General features: G+C 43.8%; 2 protein-coding genes and 1 long non-coding RNA gene across 4 annotated transcripts in view; 1 reads left to right on the forward strand and 2 right to left on the reverse strand.

The window, feature by feature from the left end:
- lmnb1 (lamin B1) overlaps positions 1-11,222 on the forward strand; it is a 47,123-nt gene extending 35,901 nt beyond the window's left edge. For both annotated transcript variants that reach the window (XM_082157397.1, XM_082157396.1), the window contains exons 8-12: positions 9,250-9,475; positions 9,577-9,681; positions 9,793-9,912; positions 10,010-10,117; positions 10,235-11,222. In XM_082157397.1, the coding sequence (XP_082013523.1) occupies positions 9,250-9,475; positions 9,577-9,681; positions 9,793-9,912; positions 10,010-10,117; positions 10,235-10,276 (601 nt within the window). In that variant the 3' untranslated portion in view covers positions 10,277-11,222. The remainder of the gene's footprint in view (positions 1-9,249; positions 9,476-9,576; positions 9,682-9,792; positions 9,913-10,009; positions 10,118-10,234) is intronic.
- LOC309488959 overlaps positions 1-19,643 on the reverse strand; it is a 217,475-nt gene that overhangs the window by 36,400 nt on the left and 161,432 nt on the right. The window lies entirely within an intron of this gene.
- Positions 18,457-19,643, reverse strand: part of cUnh5orf63 (chromosome Un C5orf63 homolog) — a 7,554-nt gene continuing 6,367 nt past the window's right edge. Inside the window, exon 4 of the mRNA XM_082157404.1 lies at positions 18,457-19,643. This exon is cut by the window's right edge and continues 1,059 nt beyond it. The gene's annotated coding sequence lies outside the window, so the exon portion shown is untranslated.

Consider the following 19,643-nt stretch of genomic DNA (forward strand, 5'->3'; position numbering starts at 1 on the left):
CTGATTTTGGCCGCCTCTCAAATGCAGGCATGAAAACTCCTCACCTTTCGGCGAAATTCGCCGTTTTAAAACCAAAATGGGTCACCTACGTGATTTGTGCAGATCCGATGAGAAAATATTTATGGGGTGGGAGGGGGGGTCGTGGTCAGCATTTACCCGCTATCTATATATAGTTACCATAAACTTAGCAGCTTTAAACCAATCATCATTCCTAATGCCGAAACCTGACAGCCAATCCGAGTCAGAGTAGGGCAGAATTGTTTTCAAAGTCTTTAACACCGCGAGTCTGATGACACACTGCCGAACAAAGAACCGCACGTCGGAAAGCAAGCCTGAGGTAACGTAAGTTAGCTTACAATGTTAACTGTCCTGTCAGATACAGACAGCGATGTTGCCAATGTCATTATTTTGACATAGAAGTGGGCGGGATAATATCGCGAGCGGGCGCGGGCGCCGTGAGAGCAGGAACGAGTAGTGAGTTGTCGTCGAAAAAGATGGATAATGCAAAAAAGCTGTCGGGGGCTAAACATAGAAAAAGAAAGAGAGGAAAGGAGATGGTATGTCAATTGATGCGACAGCAGCTAAATAAGTGGATGGTGAAAGGCTACAGGTAGGATTTTGTTTTGTGTGACGTCCAGGCATGTAGGCTAATGCCATCGGGACTACCGGGAGATTCCCAGTGGGCCGACGTGCTTTTTGGGCCGATACATCTCATACTTTTTTGTTTCGTTTTTTGTCTTAACGGCCCATAAAACTCGTACATCGGCGGCCCATTCGTTTTGTTTTGCTTAATTGGCGGCGCTTGGTTAGTGCGTAATGCATTGGTCAATAAAAAGTCAGCGTTAGTTTTTTTTTTCTGACACCCCATGAAACACGTAGAGATCAGCGGCCCATTTGGTTCTTTTCTTGATTGACACTGGGCTGGCCCAATCACACCTTTAATGTGAAGTATAGAAATATACTCTTTCAAGTAGCCTATAGAAATTAGTACAAAACTAATTATGAAAGTTTCCTTTATTTTTCAGTGCATTTGTTTTACAATATAATATTATAACTATTATTATGTAAACCTAGTAGTAATGTAGACAGACACTGTAACTAAAATAATTTTTCTTTGTTTAATTTTCACCAGATTGATGAATTTAACATTAAAAAGCACTATATACAGTGTGTATATATATATATATAAGTTATATATAAAGTTGATTGGATTTTTTGCTGCCGCATCCTTCTCACCTTTTTTACCCCTGACCTGTTTTCATGCCTGAGCCCTACTTTATTAATGTTTTTATGAAACATCTGTAGTGAATGCATTATCATATCACCGTATTATTTACTGCCATGCTTAGCCACAAATTAAAGCTTGGCGAGCCGCGCAATGAGTAACACTGGTCTAGCCTATGGAGGTCTGTTCTTGTTGCCTAGGTTGATGAGTAAAAAAGTACCTGTGGTAACATTTTTGCAAAATATGTTGCATTGTGCACGTTTTAAAGTGAAATGTCCAGTGAGTGGCGCTAAAAGTGTTTAGTTTTTTTTTTTTTTTTCGGAACAGATGAACGTGAATATGGCAACGTTTTATTACGTTGGTTTTTATACATCACCGCAGTTCTGAATTGAAATGTCCGGTGAGTGGCGCTTAATGCTTTATCACGTTTTAAATAACATACACCTAAACTAAACCCTAAACCTACCCGATAGTGTTAACAAAATAGTGTTAACAAAAGCAAATGTGACATAAAAACGCAATCGTAACCATACCATTTTAGCTTGTTTTTTGAGCTCTTGTTTTTGTGCTCTTTTATCATGTCTTGTCTTTCACAGGATTCATATTCGAGCTCTCCGCCTTGCAAGTACAATTATACACCGTGCAAGTATGTCAGAGAAGCCGAGCATATTGAGCTGGTTAAGTGATGCAAACTCCAAAATGTGTTTTTTTACAAATCATGCACTACAGTAAAAAGTGTTTTGAGGTCATAACATAATATTGTGCAAGGAGCCGCGTGAAAACAAGTTTTAATTAATCCATAATCTGCCCCAGTAATAGGGTTGCCAACTTCAGAAAAGAAAAATGCGGGAAAATCGTGGTTCTTTACAGGAAAATAAGGTACACTCAAAATATTTGTACTGTATCACACAGTATATATCATTTCAGGTTCGTATGTGTTTAACATTTTCTCAGATATAAACACATTTGTTTTGCTTAACCTATTTATGTAGCCTACAATTTAATTCTAAAACGAATTTTAAGGTCACAAAAAAGTCACATTACACACAAACCATAGTTTAAAATAATAGCATTTATCTGAAATAGAAAGCTTTTGTAACATTATACACTACATTTGAAAGAAATTAAAGAAAGTAATAGCATACTTTTCCCTCAGGAATATTTAATGTTTTCTTGCGTGGCTGGATGTTGGACTCATGAACAATAATCACGTTGTTTAAATTCACCAAAACTGATTTGCCGAAATCAAAACCTGGCCAGACAGTGAAAGGAATCTCCGGATCGAACCGGGAGCGACAGCAGAGAATTCTGTTTGCAAATCAAACAATAATTTGTCCCAAAAGAATAATTAATTCTCAATTTATAGTTTGTTATTCGTATGGTCTGATGCGCGTGAGTGTGGGCTGTGATTGGATGATACGGTATCAGTCAGTGGTTAGATCAGCGCAGCAGTCTATTTAATCGGGACAAGGGAGGTCCCGTACGGGACAAATAAATAAGACCCAAAATACGGGACGTCCCGGCTAATTCGGGACAGTTGGCAACCCTACCCAGTAATCATAATTGTGTATGAAAACGATTAAAAAGTGCTTACTGTTTTACTGCCTCTAGGGTTAATTTCTGTTGGAAACTGCAGTGATATGTACGTATTGGTACGTATTTTGCGTTTTGGAAAACGCCCACAGGTAGGCCTACGTTTTTCCAATGAGCATGTGTTGGTTTTATTGTCCATCATTAAATGCATTTTGCCTGCACATAAACAAATCTTTATTTTATGTTATCGCAAATTAAAATCTATAAATCAAAATATTTATTGCATTTATGAAGAAAAGCTCCTGTTGTTGAGTTTCTCCTAGTCAAGTCACATTTATATAGCGCTTTTTACAATACAGATTGTTTCAAAGCAGCTTTACAGAGATAACAGGTTTATTTACAGATAATAAAGTTTGTTTCCAGAAGAAAATAGCTTCACAGTCCAGACTTTTTTGTTGTAAAAAAGTTTTTAATTTAGTTCATTTATAACATATAGCCGCTCTGGAGTAAACCGTGATGTCATTGTCCAGCTCAGTTCAGTTCTTGTATAATAGTGTCAATGCAGGCAGATCAATATTATTGTTGAATATTTAATTAAATGTAAAATTTAATGTCCCCAACTAAGCAAGCCAAAAGCCAATGGCAACAAAGGTGAAAAGGCGAAAAAGCCGACCGTGGAAAGGAACCAAAACTCCATCAGGTGGCAGAATGGGGGAAAAAACGTGGGAGAAACCAGGCTCAGTCGGGGGGCCTCTGGCCAACAAACAAACAGTGTATGATTATGATTCAGGCAGCATTATACAGGCATGAAAACTTCTCGCCTTTCGGCGAAATTCGCCGTTTTAAAACCAAAATGGGTCACCTACGTGATTTGTGCAGATCCGATGAGAAAATATTTATGGGGGGGGGTCGGGTCGTGGTCGTGGTCGTGGCCAGCATTTACCCGCTATATCTCTATAGTTACCATAATCTTAGCAGCTTTAAAAAACCAATCATCATTCCTAATGCCGAAACCTGACAGCCAATCCGAGTCAGAGTAGGGCAGAATTGTTTTCAAAGTCTTTAACACCGCGAGTCTGATGACACACTGCCGAACAAAGAACCGCACGTCGGAAAGCAAGCCTGAGTTAAGTTAGCTTACAATGTTAACTGTCTTGTCAGATACAGACAGCGATGTTGCCAATGTCATTATATAATATCGCGAGCGGGCGCGGGCGCCGTGAGCGCTGAGCGAGCAGGAACGAGTAGTGAGTTGTCGTCGAAAAAGATGGATAATGCAAAAAAGCTGTCGGGGGCTAAACATAGAAAAAGAAAGAGAGAAAAGGAGATGGCATGTCAATTGATGCAACAGCAGCTAAATAAGTGGATGGTGAAAGGCTACAGGTAGGATTTTGTTTTGTGTGATGTCCAGCCAGGCATGTAGGCTAATGCCATCGGGACTACCGGGAGATTCCCGGTGGGCCGACGTGCTTTTTGGGCCGATACATCTCATACTTTTTTGTTTCGTTTTTTGTCTTAACGGCCCATAAAACTCGTACATCGGCGGCCCATTCGTTTTGTTTTGCTTAGCTTAATTGGCGGCGCTGGGTTAGTGCGTAATTAGTGTGTAATGCATTGGTCAATAAAAAGTCAGCGTTAGTTTTTTTTTTTTTCTGACACCCCATGTAACACGTAGATCAGCGGCCCATTTGGTTCTTTTCTTGATTGACACTGGGCTAGCCCAATCACACCTTTAATGTGAAGTATAGAAATATACTCTTTCAAGTATAGAAATTAGTACAAAACTAATTATGAAAGTTTCCTTTATTTTTCAGTGCATTTGTTTTACAATATATGGCTATTACTATCATGGGATTAATATTGTAACTATTATTATGTAGTAGTAATGTAGACAGACACTGTAACTAAAATAATTTTTCTTTGTTTAATTTGCACCAGATTGATGAATTTAACATTTAAAAAGCACTATATATATATATATTAGGGCTGGGAATCGATTAAAAAAAATTAACTAATTAATTGCACAATTTCTGTAATTAATTGCGCTTCCCCCAAGCTTGTAATCATCAATATTTAAACTTAGAATCACCTAATTAAACAACACAGGAAAAAAAGGGAACAGAAAATAGCCCTATATTAAAATATTAAACATCAATATATCAATATATTATTCTTTTTCAATAATCAATCAACATAATCAATTTAACAGATTATTATTATTATTATTATTATTATTTTATTAATTATTAAAACAAAATATAGTCCTACAAAGCTATTATTACCAGAGCATGTGATCAGAGCAGGTCATTTTACCATTGTTGCCCAGCATGGCTATACCAGCTCAGCAAACAGAAGTCAACAGAGAAATTTCACGTTACTTGAGTGGACTTTACTTTTCCAGTGCTTAGTACATGATTGAAGCCTTTGGGCCGTTAACGACAGAGCCGCCGACACACACACACACACACACACACACACACGGAACGGAGAGCTCGCCGCTGCTGGGCCATTAACGACAGAGCGAGCCGACACACACACACACACACACACACACACACACGCGCGCACGGAGCACAGAGCGCGCCGACCGACACACACACACTCACGCGCGCGTGCGCGCGGAGCACAAAGCGCGACGGCATACCGAGCGGAAAAGACCCGCTCATGAAAGCTGCCCGAGAATGAAACCTGACCGCCGAACATGGAGGGGCGGGACGGCATATTTCGGCCTTTTTAATAGCAGACGCAACAGGAAATCATTAAAACGAGGCAAAAAAAAAAAGTGCTGCGTCAATTGCGTTATTTTTTTTTAACGCGTTAAACATTTCAAATTAATCGCAAAGATTAACGCGTTAATTCCCCCAGCCCTAATATATATATATATATATAAGTTGATTGGATTGGATTTTTTGCTGCCGCATCCTTCTCACCTTTTTTACCCCTGACCTGTTTTCATGCCTGCAAATGGGTTAAACCATAGATATATTGCCTATGAAGTTCAAGTAAATGCGCTAGAAAATCCGCGCTTATTCAAGGATGTGCATTTATTGCATGGACGGAGAAAGCGCCGACGCCTGCATGATTTCATCTGACGGTAGCATATTATAATCTATCTGTTCCGTGAGAGCAGAACGAACGAGTCTTTATTGACGTTTTTAAATCTGAAAACTCCAAAAAGCAACGAAATTGTCAGACATCCATTAGTGCATGTTCACAGAGGAAAACAACTGAAATACAGCGCTGGTTGTTCTCTCGAACGATACTCGACGACAACGACGGAATCCTAAGCCGTGGGCGAAGTAACGTTAATGGGTGTATTAAATTGTATGAAATAATCCAGAAAAAAAGCACAAAACACTGCAGAGAAAGCAAGTTCAGCAGCTAAAATTTGCTGAGGTGAAGTGACAGCTAGTAACAGCAGACAAATGGCTAGCATTGACATCAGCGGGAATATCAACTAAACGGATGAGTTATAAAAACATTCACCCTCCTCACAGTTGTTATGAAGGGCAAAATTAGCTGTATAGACCAAAGCCACATAGAGATCCAGGCTGTAAACATGTTTTTTTCTGCTGTAAAGTTGGTCATTTTAAAATGGGGAGACAGATTTGACTCACTTCTGCAGCCGCCTGCTTGTACAACGCTGAACGCTCTCACTAAAGTGTTGCCCACAGCGCCGCCACTGGCCGGCGGGCTGAATCGATTCATAGGATTTGATGAATCGATATTGAATTGAGAAACAAATAATTGCAATGCATTGATGAATCGATATTTTTACCCAGCCCTAAAGCTGGCCCAGCGATCAAGAAGACCGCGCGCGCTCCCGTTCTGCCTTTCGCTCTGCTGCCTGCCTTCATTGAGAACATTTGAGCTTTAATTTGTTTCGAGATGGAAGAACCAGAAACACCACCTTCAACTTCGAGTGATCGTGGCGGTGAGGGTGAGGAAGGAGAACAGAGTCCATGTTTTGATTTGTCGGAGTGAAAGACAATTCATGAATATAGAATGAAGTGCATAACTGTTAGCCGTCATGAGGACGCCGACGAACTGAATCGTTTTTTGTTTAAATAGTTTAAAGTTACTATTCGATGTAATGTTATTACCTTGACAAACTAAACTATACATCATTAAAATGATATAAGACTCAAGTTTCAGTATTTGAGCACTATTTTATTCCGAGAAACTTATAGGGACAGTTATGTCTTAATTTGTGTCATGAGTTATGTAATAGAAAAAATAGTCGATACCTTTAATATGAATTATAAGCGTCAGCCGCTCCCATTCAGAAAAAAAAAACTCCTGTGCTGTCGTCATGACAGCGCTTGACAAAACAACGTCCCTCAGGGCTTTTACCTAAAAAATGTGCAGATTTTGACAAATATTGATAGGTTTCATAATTTAAGTCAGATTTCTATAGAGAGGAATAATATTTATTGAGATTATAACCAAAATGGACTGATGTAATCATTGAGCGCCGCTGGATACTCTAATGTACTGTGTTTTCAGTCCATACTGGCAGCCTGAGGGCGCTCTATGTACATTTAGTACATATATGGAACACATGAAGAAGAGCCATTCCAGGAACTCCCTGACATAAACAAAGCTTCCAGAGATCACTGTTACATGCTGATAAATACCCAATAAGCTGTGGAGAAAAAAGGCACAAGCAGGGAAGGGAAGAGAAGATATGGATGGTTTAAAGGGGGAAGAGACATATTTGATCTGTTTTTGTTTACAAAGAGTTAAGCTCAGTGTTTTAAGGTGTTCTTGTACATTCCTGTCCTTGTACTGCTGCTTCAGCCAAATTAATTGTGAGTGTCCTAAACATTTGAAATAATATAAACAATATGATGTTCAAACTTTTGACTGTTTTCTTTAATAACTTCATAACACAATACTTGTACTTTTACTTTCAGTACTTGAGTAGTACATTTTTAAATAAACTACTTGCAATACTTAAGTACAAAAAATTTTGAATACTTTAGTACTTCTACTTAAGTGTTGTGCTTAAAGAACACTTCAACTTCTACTCAAGTCACTTTTTTAATAGAGCACTTGTACTTTTACTCAAGTCTGGGTCTCTAGTACTTTATACATCTCTGTCCACAGTACACCAAAAGCAAATAAATTATAACGCCAGACTATCGATGTAATGTCTGTTGAGAGAATAATGTTAGAAATCAAAGTACTCTTGCATTTAAGGCAAAAGTCTCCATCATCGGCAGGTAAATACACTTGCGTGATTGTTATGTGGACCGGCTCTCTCGGTTTCCTAGGTAACCAAATATAACTCCGCCACTGCTGTAGACTGCTTATAAATACAGGGAACAAATTATAACTAATGCAATGTGATGAAAGGGTAGTTTGATTTCTAACATTTTTCTCTCATAAGTGACACAGATCGGATGTGTTCTATGACTGTGGGAACCGAAAAAACGCATGCATTCGGATATTTCAAGATCAGTTTCAGGCCTCGTTCATATGTGGATATAAATCAGATATAAGTCAGATATGTGCCAATGCGACTGTCATGTAAACGGGCAGATCGGATTTTCTGAGGCATTACGTCTCCGCGGTTTAATGACGAGAGCAACCCCGACGCACATCTGCAAAGGGACGGCCCGACGAAACGTCGTAGGAGAGGAATGTGGACAAACGTTGACACAACATATCAAAGGTTGGCTTGCTCATCCTAAAATTTCGGACCGACTGCTCCTCGTTAAAGCCCGCCACAATATGCTCCCGCCAGTCCTGAGATCTCTTGCACACACAATAACTGAAGCGTATGTGCGGGCTGCTATGGTGGCCCTTTTCGTTTGTGATGTTTGGCGAACTTTGCATATATCGCAGAGCTAGCATCAAGCATAATTTGCGTTCGTCCATCTGTGCAAGAGAATTTAACCTTTAAGCATGCGCAATGTTTCAGATAGTATGGCAAGTGTAAACGCATGAATTGGATACAGTTGAAAGAACATGTAAACGGAGGGTAAATTGGGCATCAAGACCTGCCGTGTAAACGAGGCCTTATTTTCAGAATAATAACAATTTAACTTTTTAAATGTATTAATTTAAACTAACTATTAGACTATAATTTTTACCACTCTCCGCACCTCCCCTGGCATGCTCTGGTGCCCCCCTGGGGAGGTGCGCCCCACACTTTGAAAACCCCTGGTCTAAACTAATGGTCATTTTTGACGCTCTTCACCGAGTGCTTGCACAGATACACACAGGACCGTTAGAAAGCAGTCTCTCAACAGATTCCCTTATATATATATATATATATATATATATATATATATATATATATATATATATATATATATATATAAATATATATATATATATATATATAAATAAAATATAAGCTGCTTTCAAACGCTCCGTGTGTATCTGCTGAGGGACTGCTTTCTAACGGTCATGTGTGTTTCTGTGCAAGCACTTGAATAGCACAAAGCCTCGTTTATGACATAACAGCGCGTCTCCTGTGTCAGGTTGAAGCTGTCTCCCAGCCCCTCGTCTCGAGTGACGGTGTCGCGGGCGTCCTCCAGTCGCAGTGTTCGCACCACACGCGGGAAGAGGAAGCGTGTGGACGTGGAGGAGTCCAAAGCTAGCAGCAGCGTTAGCATCGCTCACTCTGCATCTGCCACTGGAAACATCTGCATCGATGAGCTGGACGTGGACGGGAAGTTCATTCGCTTGCACAACAGCTCTGAGCAGGTGCGTTTGACTCGCACAAACTCATTCATAACTTAATGCTCCTACATTGTTGAAGTTGGAAGCAAGTAACTTGAATGAACGTTTTTGATTGAATATTTCAGGATCAACCCATGGCAGGATTTCAGCTGATTCGAACTGTCGGTGATGTTTCTGCGGTGTATAAGTTCACTGCTAAATACACCCTGAAGGCTGGACAGAAAGTGACGGTAATACATCACATCTTCATAGATGTAATTACGAGTAAAGCCCGTCACCTGACAGGATATGCCTTCATACTCTGCTGAACCTGCTGTTGGGTCTTGTTTTGATGTGGTCAGATCTGGGCGTGTAATGCGGGCGTGAGCTCCAGTCCTCCTGCTGACCTGATCTGGAAGAGCCAGAGCTCATGGGGGAGTGGCGAGGACATGAAAGTGCTTCTGCTGAGCCCAGACGGAGAGGTGAGACCCACCTGAGGTGTACCTCTTACTGCTCAACCTGGCATTGTTCATCGGTGGCCAGGGCTGGGTGTGTTCTGAAGTGTCCCTGTCCCTATAGGAAGTGGCTGTGAGGAGCACAGTGTTTAACACTGCAGTGGAGGAGGAGGAGGAGGAGGAAGAGGAGAAGGATGCTGAAGTCATCGAGGAGCGTTTCTTTCACCAGCAGGTCTGATATCAAGCACACATCTTCATCATTACACACATCAAACCTCCTCGTCACGTGTGTGTGTGTGTGTGTGTGTGTGTGTGGCTCTGCTCAGTGTTCCACTGTATGTTTTCACAGGGAGATCCACGTGCTGCCAAGAGAGGCTGTTTGGTCATGTGATCAACACTTCAGCCAATCAGAGCTGCTAGTTTAACCACCATAAAGCTTCCTGTGTGCTCGATTTTCTGAGTGTAGAGTTTTTTTTATTTTTTTTAACTTGTAAAATCTCTCACTTCAGTTTGTTTTTGTGAATGTTTATCAGCTTAAATTGAATGAACCAAATGCTTTTCTTTTCATGTGAGTTGTCTGAGGACGCTTTTCTGAACTCGTCCGCATCAGATTCTGTGACTAACCTTTTTTTCTTTTTTTTATCATGTTTATATTTTATAAGATGGCATTTTAGGTCTTTTTATAGACAGTTTTTTATAATGGCTAATAGTTTTAGTAAAGTTCTTACAGAGAGTAGACACATTTGCATGTTAGTTTGAATAATGTTGAAGTTTGTCATTGTATTTAAAGCAGCTGTTTGAAAGTAACTCACTACACGATCACAGGGCCTGAGCGCCTCTTCAGCTCCACTAACCTGTCAACTGAACAATTCCAAGTCATTATTTTTGTCACATTATTTTGTGACTTTTTTTCCTCCAATGTAGGATCAGTGAATGTTTTCTGTATGCGAGGCGTCGGGTGTTTATGGGATGGGATGTACCAGCCCAGTCTTAAAGCGCTGCAGTTTTGTGTCTGAAGCGTTCATCTCTTTCACTCGAGTGCAGCTCGTCTCCTCCATAGAGGAGTGTGTCCAGCGGTGAAACACTGCCTGCTGATATGATCAGTTATCACAGTGTGCAAGCTATTAAACCTCAAGATTCAGTACTGTATTTTTAGTTTTTTTACAGATCAGGTTATCAGAGCTAAGATGCTGAAGTTGTATTTTGTACTGCTTTTGTCTATTATCTAACAAACACTAGCCTTACACATACATTGATTTAATCTGTCACTTGCATGCTTTTTGTTTTGCTCCAGCCTTTATATTACAAACGATTGAATAAAGTGTTGATTGAATGTATTTTCAGGGTGTTCTCTTTCATTACGGTAATTGCAATCATCTGTGAAATGTAGTAAAACGTACTCGGTTACTAACGTAACCTCGGTTCTCTCTAGAAGAGGTCTCTCGTACTTGCGTAAGATATCTTACGCTAGGGGAAAACCTCTTTTCCTCGAGATATTGAAGCCAAAAATTATCCTTAATTTTGCAATAATGTAAAACGCATTGCAGCAGCATGCAGACATGGGCGAGACAGCTCGCGCGCCCATTGGCTGTTCTGCGGCAACTGCACCAGCCTATCGATAGAGGCTCCTCATGACGTCAGAACCAATGAGGGCGCTTCGCGCCCATTACGTCATGTCCCGCCGAAATCGGGTGGGGCCAGGGCTATAAATACGGCCCAGAGAGGCTGGTTTGGTCAGTTTTTCATCGCTGAAGCGAATCAGAACATGACGCATGCACGGCAAGATACGCAAGTACTCGTTCCCTCTTCTAGAGAGAACCGAGGTTACGTTAGTAACCGAGTACGTTCTCTTACGAGAGGTCTCTCGTACTTGCGTAAGATATCTTACGCTAGGGGAACACAATGTAAAACGCCGTGCATGCTTGAGACATAACACTAAAGTCCCAAGGGCAGGTGCCCGGGGCTCATACAGTGCCTAATCACAAGGGACTCACAGAGAATCCGGGAAGAGGGGCTAGAATAGCATCATTCCTGTAATATGGAGCTCTGATAAGAGCATGTTATATCAAGTGTTCCACACAGCCAGGGCGAACTCGGCCTGGACTGGTAAATATGGGGGACTTACGCACTGCCCACAGAAGTATACAGACGATCCGTGATCGACGCTCTAGCAGTTTCAGCATCCCGAGCCGATAGCATCGGGCGGGCAATACTGAAAAATTAAACCGAGAGCAACCTAGCTTGCAAAGCGGGAACCTCGAGGTTATAAAACCTTATAAATGTAGACGGGGAGGCCCAGCCTGCCGCCATACAGATATCTTGCAAGGCAATCCCACTGGACCAAGCCCACGACGAGCCATGCCTCTTGTGGAGTGCGCTTTGACACCTATCGGGCATTGCAGGCCCCTGGATGTGTAAGCTAGCGCTATAGCATCAACTATCCATCTGGATAGACTGCGTCCCCTTCCTCTTCAGATACCGGCAGGGCCGACAGGGAGATCACCTGTGCCCTAAATGGTGTATTGAGGGATTTAGGAACATATCCGTGCTTTGGTTTGAGTATGACTCTCGAGTCATTCGGCCCAAACTCCATACACGTCGCGCTCACTGAGAGCGCTTGCAAATCCCCTATTCGCTTCACTGAAGCGAGAGCCAGAAGAAACACTGTTTTGAAAGACAAGAGTTTCAGGTCTATTGACTGTATTGGCTCGAATGGGGCACCTTTCATGGCTTCCAGAACCGTGGAAAGGTCCCAAACGGGAACTGAGGGTGGTCTGGGAGGGTTCAGCCTCTTAGCTCCTCTAAGGAAGCGAATGACCAGATCGTTCTTTCCTAATGACTGGCCAAGCGGTGGTTCAGCGAACGCTGCTATGGCCGCCACATAAACTTTGAGCGTGGATGGGGTTCTGCTCTTATCCAGAAGCTCTTGTAAAAAGGAGAGAACCTCCGGCACCCCACAGCGTGAGGGTGAAGTGCCACTCGCTGTACACCAGCTATACCCCTTTTCCACCAAGGCAGAGCTGGTGCTGGTTCGGAGCCAGAGCCTAGTTTCAAATCGGTTCTTTGTTTTTCCACCGCCAAAGCACCAGCTCCGAACCAGTAAAAGTGGTTCTTAAGTAGCACCAAATCATTGCAGGGTCTAGAACGGAGCCAAGAAAGAACCGCTTGCGTCAGAGGCTGGGGGCGGGGTTACCGTGGCCAACAAGACTGAAGAGAAACTTGTGACCGCCATTTTTAAATAGCAGCTAGTCGAGCTAATAGCAGCTCGATTATAATATCCGTCTCTGTAAGTTACGGCGAGCTGCACGAACGCGTTGGATTCGCCGTGTTTGGATGCCGATTTATTTTCGCAAACCCATGAGCATCCATAGTAACGCAACGTCTATTATTGTTGATGCCTTGTTCGAGATGCATCGGAGCAGCGTGGACCGATCAGAGCTGCGGGAGTGTTTGGAGATCATACGACTCCTTGTGCTTTTTGATCGCTTTCGCAGTGCTTTGATTTCATGTGCTGATCGTTCTGCGAGAAGCCGATGCATCTGGAACAAGTCTGGTGTGTTTGTGTTTGGCGCTGCCGCGCTAGCGTTGCTGGGCAACATGATACGTATGCAGTGACGTAAGATATAGCTCTGTTGTGGCTCTCTGGCCGGTGGAAACGCAAACCGGTTCGTCAGTCGAACCAACTCCGAACTGGCAATAGCTCTAGCTCTGAACCAGCACCCGGTTCTTGTTGGTGGAAAAGGGGTACTAGTGAACACAGACCATTTTGAGGAATAGAGCCGCCTCGTAGATGGAGCTCTAGCCTGCGTGATCGTGTTTAACACTCCCGCTGGGAGGTTAACGGGTACCCGTTGATGGCCCACACATGTAGGGACCAAAGCTCCGGGCGAGGATGCCAGATCGAGCCGTTCGCCTGCGAGAGGAGATCCCTCCTCACCAGTATCGGCCACGGGGCGGTACTCGTCAGCTGCATCAGGACTGGAAACCAGACTTGATTTGTCCAAAATGGGGCGACGAGTAGCACTGGGCATCCGCTCTCCCTGATTCGCTCTAACACCTGGGGTAGGAGCGTGACAGGGGGAAACGCATAGAGCGGGCAGCGGGGCCAGACGTGAGCCAGCGCATCCCTGCACTTGGAGAAGAATTCCTGACAATGAGCGTTCTCTTGAGACGCAAATAGGTATTTTTCCGCTCTGCCAAATGTCCTCCATAGCATTTTGACTGTCTGTGGATGTAAAGACCATTCTCCTGTCGGCAGATTGTTTCTGGACAGTCTGTCTGGTCCCACATTCAGATGGCCGGGCACATGCGCTGCCCTGAGCGAGCGCAGATTGTGCTGAGCCCAGACCAGGAGGCGTTCCGTCAGCCTGTGAAGGATTCTGGATCTGATACCTCCTTGGTGATTTATATAAGCCACCACTGACATGTTGTCCGAACGGACCAAGACGTGGTGTCTTTTTATCTAAGGACAAAAGCGCCTCAGCGCGTTGTCGACTGCCATCATTTCCAGGCAGTTTATATGCAGAAGCTTTTCCCGTTCCGACCACTGGCCGAATAACGGTCTGCCCTCGAGCAGCGCTCCCCATCCCGAGGTTGAGGCGTCCGTAGACACCACCTTCACACTCGAGGAAGTCCCCAGGCTTACACCTGACCGGTACCAGTCGGTCACTGTCCAAGGTTTCAGAGCTGCGACGCATTTCTGATCGACCTTGAGGCGCGCGAGACCGGAGGTCCAAGCTCTGCGCGGCGCGCGCTTTCAACCAATACTGCAGCGGGCGCATGCGAAGCAGACCCAGCTGAAGCACTGAGGTTGCTGAAGCCATGAGACCCAGCATCCTTTGAAACTTTTTGAGCGGGACTAAAGCGCCGTGGCGAAAAATCTGTCATGCGCTGAATACTTAGTCTGCGCTGCGTGACAGCTGTGCTGTCATAGACAGCGAGTCCAGATCTGTGCCCAGAAAAGATATTTTCTGACTGGGAGACAGTGAACTCTTTGCCCAATTGACTGAGACCTAAATTCTCGAGGTGATCGAGTAATATGGTCCTGTGTTCTATGAGCTCCGACTGTGATCGAGCTAGAACCAGCCAATCGTCCAAATAATTCAGCACTCGTATGCCTCGGAGCCTGAGGGGTGCGAGCGCTGCATCCATGCACATCGTGAATACGCGAGGTGCCAGGGATAGGCCGAATGGCAGGACTGTGTACTGATATGCCTGGCCCTCGAAGGCGAATCTCAAAAATCGCCTGTGACGTGACGCTATTTGTATTTGAAAATAAGCGTCTTTCAGATCTATCGACATGAACCAGTCCCCTTGGCAAATTTGCGAGAGGATTTTCTTGGTCGTGAGCATTCTGAACCGTCGTTTCAGAAGTGCTTTGTTTAGTCGTCTTAGATCTAAAATGGGTCTGAGACCCCCGTCTTTTTTTTTTTTTTTTTTTTTGGGTACCAGAAAATATCTGCTGTACATGCCCCCTTCGCTCTGAGCTTGTGATAGGGGTTCTATAGCCGCTTTGCTCAGTAACTTCGCTATTTCGGCCCGAAGTAGGTGTGCTACTTCCTTTTTCACCGTAGTATCGATTCGCGCCGCTTTGCGTTGCGGGCGTCGACCGAACTGTAGCGAATAGCCTCTTTCTATAATGTCTAGCACCCACTTCGAAACCCCGGGTAGCCTTGCCCATGCGTTTGCACGAATGGCTAGGGGTTGAATGCGAAGCGCGCTCTGGTCGCTCAGCGACAGAGGGGCTTCAGTGTGCTGCAACATAAGCGTCGCGCTTATGACATTTGAGGCAGGGGGCGCGCTGATAACAGCGGGCAGATTGCCCGCGCTCGACTCCTCTGCGGTGGTCAACCGAGAGGGGGAGGGCTGGGCGAGTCCCGTAAGACCTGTCATGTCTATGTGTGAATGTGGGCGTGGGATAGCGGGCACATTTACAACACTGAGAGCATTGTCTGCCTGAGCAGAGTGAATGCATGTTGGTTTCGTTTTACAGAAACCTTGAGACATGCAGAACATAGTGTTTGTGGGCACTGGGCAGTGGGCACATTTACCACATTTAATGCGCAATCGATCTGGGTCGATTTCATGTGCGCGAGCCCTGTGCGACGGGCTGTGTTTCTGTGTAGGAATGAGCACTGGGCAGTGGGCATTTTGTCTACACTCATAACACCATCGGCCGTGGCCGGAACACCAGAAAATACACTATGGGATTTATCTGGGTAGCCGTAAAGCGGCGTTTGTGTGCAGGCAAGCGGGCTGTGTCGCCGACTTGTTTACTGCAGAATACACTGGAACAGTCGCATTTACTGGAACTGAACGAGCGAGAAGTTGCCATAGAAACAGAGAGCGTCAACATGCTGGCGTTTGTTTGCAGGTGTGCGTGTATTACAATAGACTCGTCCACTGCAATATTGACATTTCCAGAGAAATGTGTGAGAATGGAGGCAGTGACGCACGGAAACCATAGAAACGGTGTTTGGGTGCAGGCGAGTGGGTTGTACAACGCGCTCGTTGGCTGCAAAATGCACATCTGCAGTCGCCTTTCAGGGAACTGACAGAGCGAAGCATTGGAGGCATAATTAAACTGCCGTTAGACCGAGATTCGAACATCGGTCTCTCGTGTGAAAAACCAAAGATTCCGCCACTGAGCCACAGGGGGGAACACAAAGGCTTTCAGATGCACGAGCATATAAGAGCGTCAACATGTTTTCTTCGGCGTTTGCTTGCCGGCGCTGCAATATTTATATTTCCAGTCGCCTGATCAGGGAACTGAGAAATGTGTGAGAAATTTCAGGTCAGTCCAGCCTCGGCGGGACTAAAACACAATTTTCTCCTTTCGCTGGTCATTGACGCGTGAATGGGGCGCAGAGGCAGGGTAGCTTTCTTGTATGTAAAGAAAAACTAACCCCGACCGTCCGCTTCCAGCCTGTGAACGGCGCATTTTGCGCGGCTCGAACAGAGGGAGAGAGAAAGCTAGCCCCGTGACCGTCCGCTCCTGACATCCCCTGTGAACGGCGCGGTTTGCGCGGCTCGAACAGAGGGAGAGCAGGTATCATCCTCCAAGCAGGCAAGGCAAGCGGGCGCACCGGCGAGCTTTGCGGGTTGGGGGGGAAAGGGGCGTCTTGAAAAAGACGCCCGGCTCTTTTAGTGCAATGAGAGTGTGTGTCGCGGCGGCGAACACACATACACAAAACACAGTAGAAGAGAAAAAGATATGTACGCCGGAAAGCGTCAGCAGAAACGGCGACTGAAGGCGGCGAGATGTCGACCAGCAGCTTCAGATGCACTAATCCCGCTGGGTGCTTGACTCAGACGGCGCGGCTTCCTCTCAGGATCCAGCGATGCGAAGGCCCGCTGAAGAGATGAAAAACTGACCAAACCAGCCTCTCTGGGCCGTATTTATAGCCCTGGCCCCACCCGATTTCGGCGGGACATGACGTAATGGGCGCGAAGCGCCCTCATTGGTTCTGACGTCATGAGGAGCCTTTATCGATAGGCTGGTGCAGTTGCCGCAGAGCAGCCAATGGGCGCGCGAGCTGTCTCGCCCATGTCTGCATGCTGCTGCAATGCGTTTTACATTATTGCAAAATTAAGGATAATTTTTGGCTTCAATATCTCGAGGAAAAGAGGTTTTCCCCTAGCGTAAGATATCTTACGCAAGTACGAGAGACCTCTCGTAAGAGAACTAAGCAGTGTCACTGTCATCGAAACTATTGTGAGCTTTTCTCCGACTGGGAATTATGCATTTCTATGGCAACCACTATCAACGCCTAGATGAATCTGCAGCGGTCAGGTGGTACAAGTAGGAGCTGTCAGAAGTATCCGCTTACAAGCTGGAATTATGAGAACATGAACACCTTTTTACAATTTAATATCTCATAATTATGGTAACTATATTACTCATTACCTCAACTTTCACTTTTTTTGTTTTGTTCTTTCAAATGCTTTGAGGCAATAAGACAGTTAGCCACTTTAACTGGAAAACACTACTTCCTGCTGCTTTTACTACTTCCAACAGTGTTGGGGAGTAACTAGTAACATGTAACAGAGTTATGCAGTTTAATCCGTTACAGTTACTGAGGAAAAATTTTTTAATTAAATGAGTTGCTTATGAAAATGTTCACGTTTACAAAGGGGGTTACTTTTGAATGTTTTCTGTAGAAAGCCTGGGATATGTTGAATAATATTAATTTGCAGGAGTGATGAGATACTTGGTAGATTGTCCTCACTCAATGGCTGGCTGTTTAAGTGGTGTCTGCAAAATAATATAGGGTTCATAGACAATTGGAAAAGTTTTTGGGGCAGACCTGACCTGTTGAAAAGAGATGGTATTCATCCCTCCTGGGATGGTGCCGCTCTTCTCTAGTAATATGGCACATAGTCTTAGACCTCAAACATGAATTGTGGCTCAGGTCAGGAAGCAGATAGACTGGCTAAACCGACCGTCTGCTAGCTGTCTCACGTCACCAAGGTCAGATAAATCCCATCACATAGAGCCTCTTTCACCTAGATATCATCATATAGAGACTGTCTGTTCCCCGAGTTAGGACATACAAAAAACTTCCAAACCCATTTAAGAGTAAAATTTGTATTGATGTTCAACAAATAAAAAACATACAATACAAATTATAAAGCTCGGGTTGCTGAATATTCGATCCCTTACTTCAAAAGCACTCATTGTTAATGATATGATTTCAGATAATAACCTAGATGTGCTGTGTTTGACAGAAACCTGGCTAAAACCAGACGATTACATTACTTTAAATGAGTCCACCCCGCAAGATTATTGTTATAAACATGAACCTCGTCTGAAACGCAAGATTGTTAAGTCTGACGTCACGCGAGACGTTTAGCCTTTCCGGGTCCAAGCGCTCCTCTCGTCCAGAAATAACAATGGTGAAACCTGTAAATTTATTTACGATCACGTCCTTAGTGAGGCACCCTTGGCGGTCAAAAAGGGTTTAAATTCCTTTAACACCAACAGAGTGGTTAGTGTAGCTCATCACTCAGGTGGCATAATTAAGGGTAGAGTCCAGGCATCAATGAAAAAGAAGATTTACGAGGTTGAAGTGAGTTAGCTCGGGACACGGGACACAGCACTGCGGCATTGTAAAAACACTCAATAATAACCAAAACACTAGCGAAAGCGGTAGGTAGAGAGGACCTGGACTTTGGACCCGGAAAGAGTATTATCGGAGAGTGGTTACGTCACGACTTAACAACCGAATAGTAATGTCTTCAGAATTACTGAGAAGTCTTGTTTTAAATATAATTCTTTTGAAGTGTTGGTGCTTAATGTAACACTATCTAGTGTAAATGATAAATCACGTTTGAGATTTGTGCTGGCTACTGTATACAGGCCACCAGGGAACCATACAGACTTTATCAAAGGATTTGCTGACTTTCTATTAGAGTCAGTATTGGCTGCAGATAAAGTCCTAATCGTTGGTGATTTTAATATACATGTAGATAATGAAAAAGATGCATTGGGATTGGCATTTAAATACATTCTGAACTCTATTGGAGTTAGACAACACGTGTCAGGACCTACTCATTGTCGTTATCATACTCTAGATCTAATATTGTCACATGGAATCAATGTTGATGTCATGTCCTCGCAGATATAATTTCTTTCTAAAAAGGAACATAGTTGTGAGGATACCGCCTTTGATAAAGTTAATGGTGGCCTGTATACTGTAGCCAGCACAAATGTCAAGCACAATTTATAATTTACACTATATATTGTTACATCAAGCAAC

Source organism: Leuciscus leuciscus, assembly GCF_965113295.1.
Source record: "Leuciscus leuciscus genome assembly, chromosome: 24".
NCBI lineage: Eukaryota > Metazoa > Chordata > Actinopteri > Cypriniformes > Leuciscidae > Leuciscus > Leuciscus leuciscus.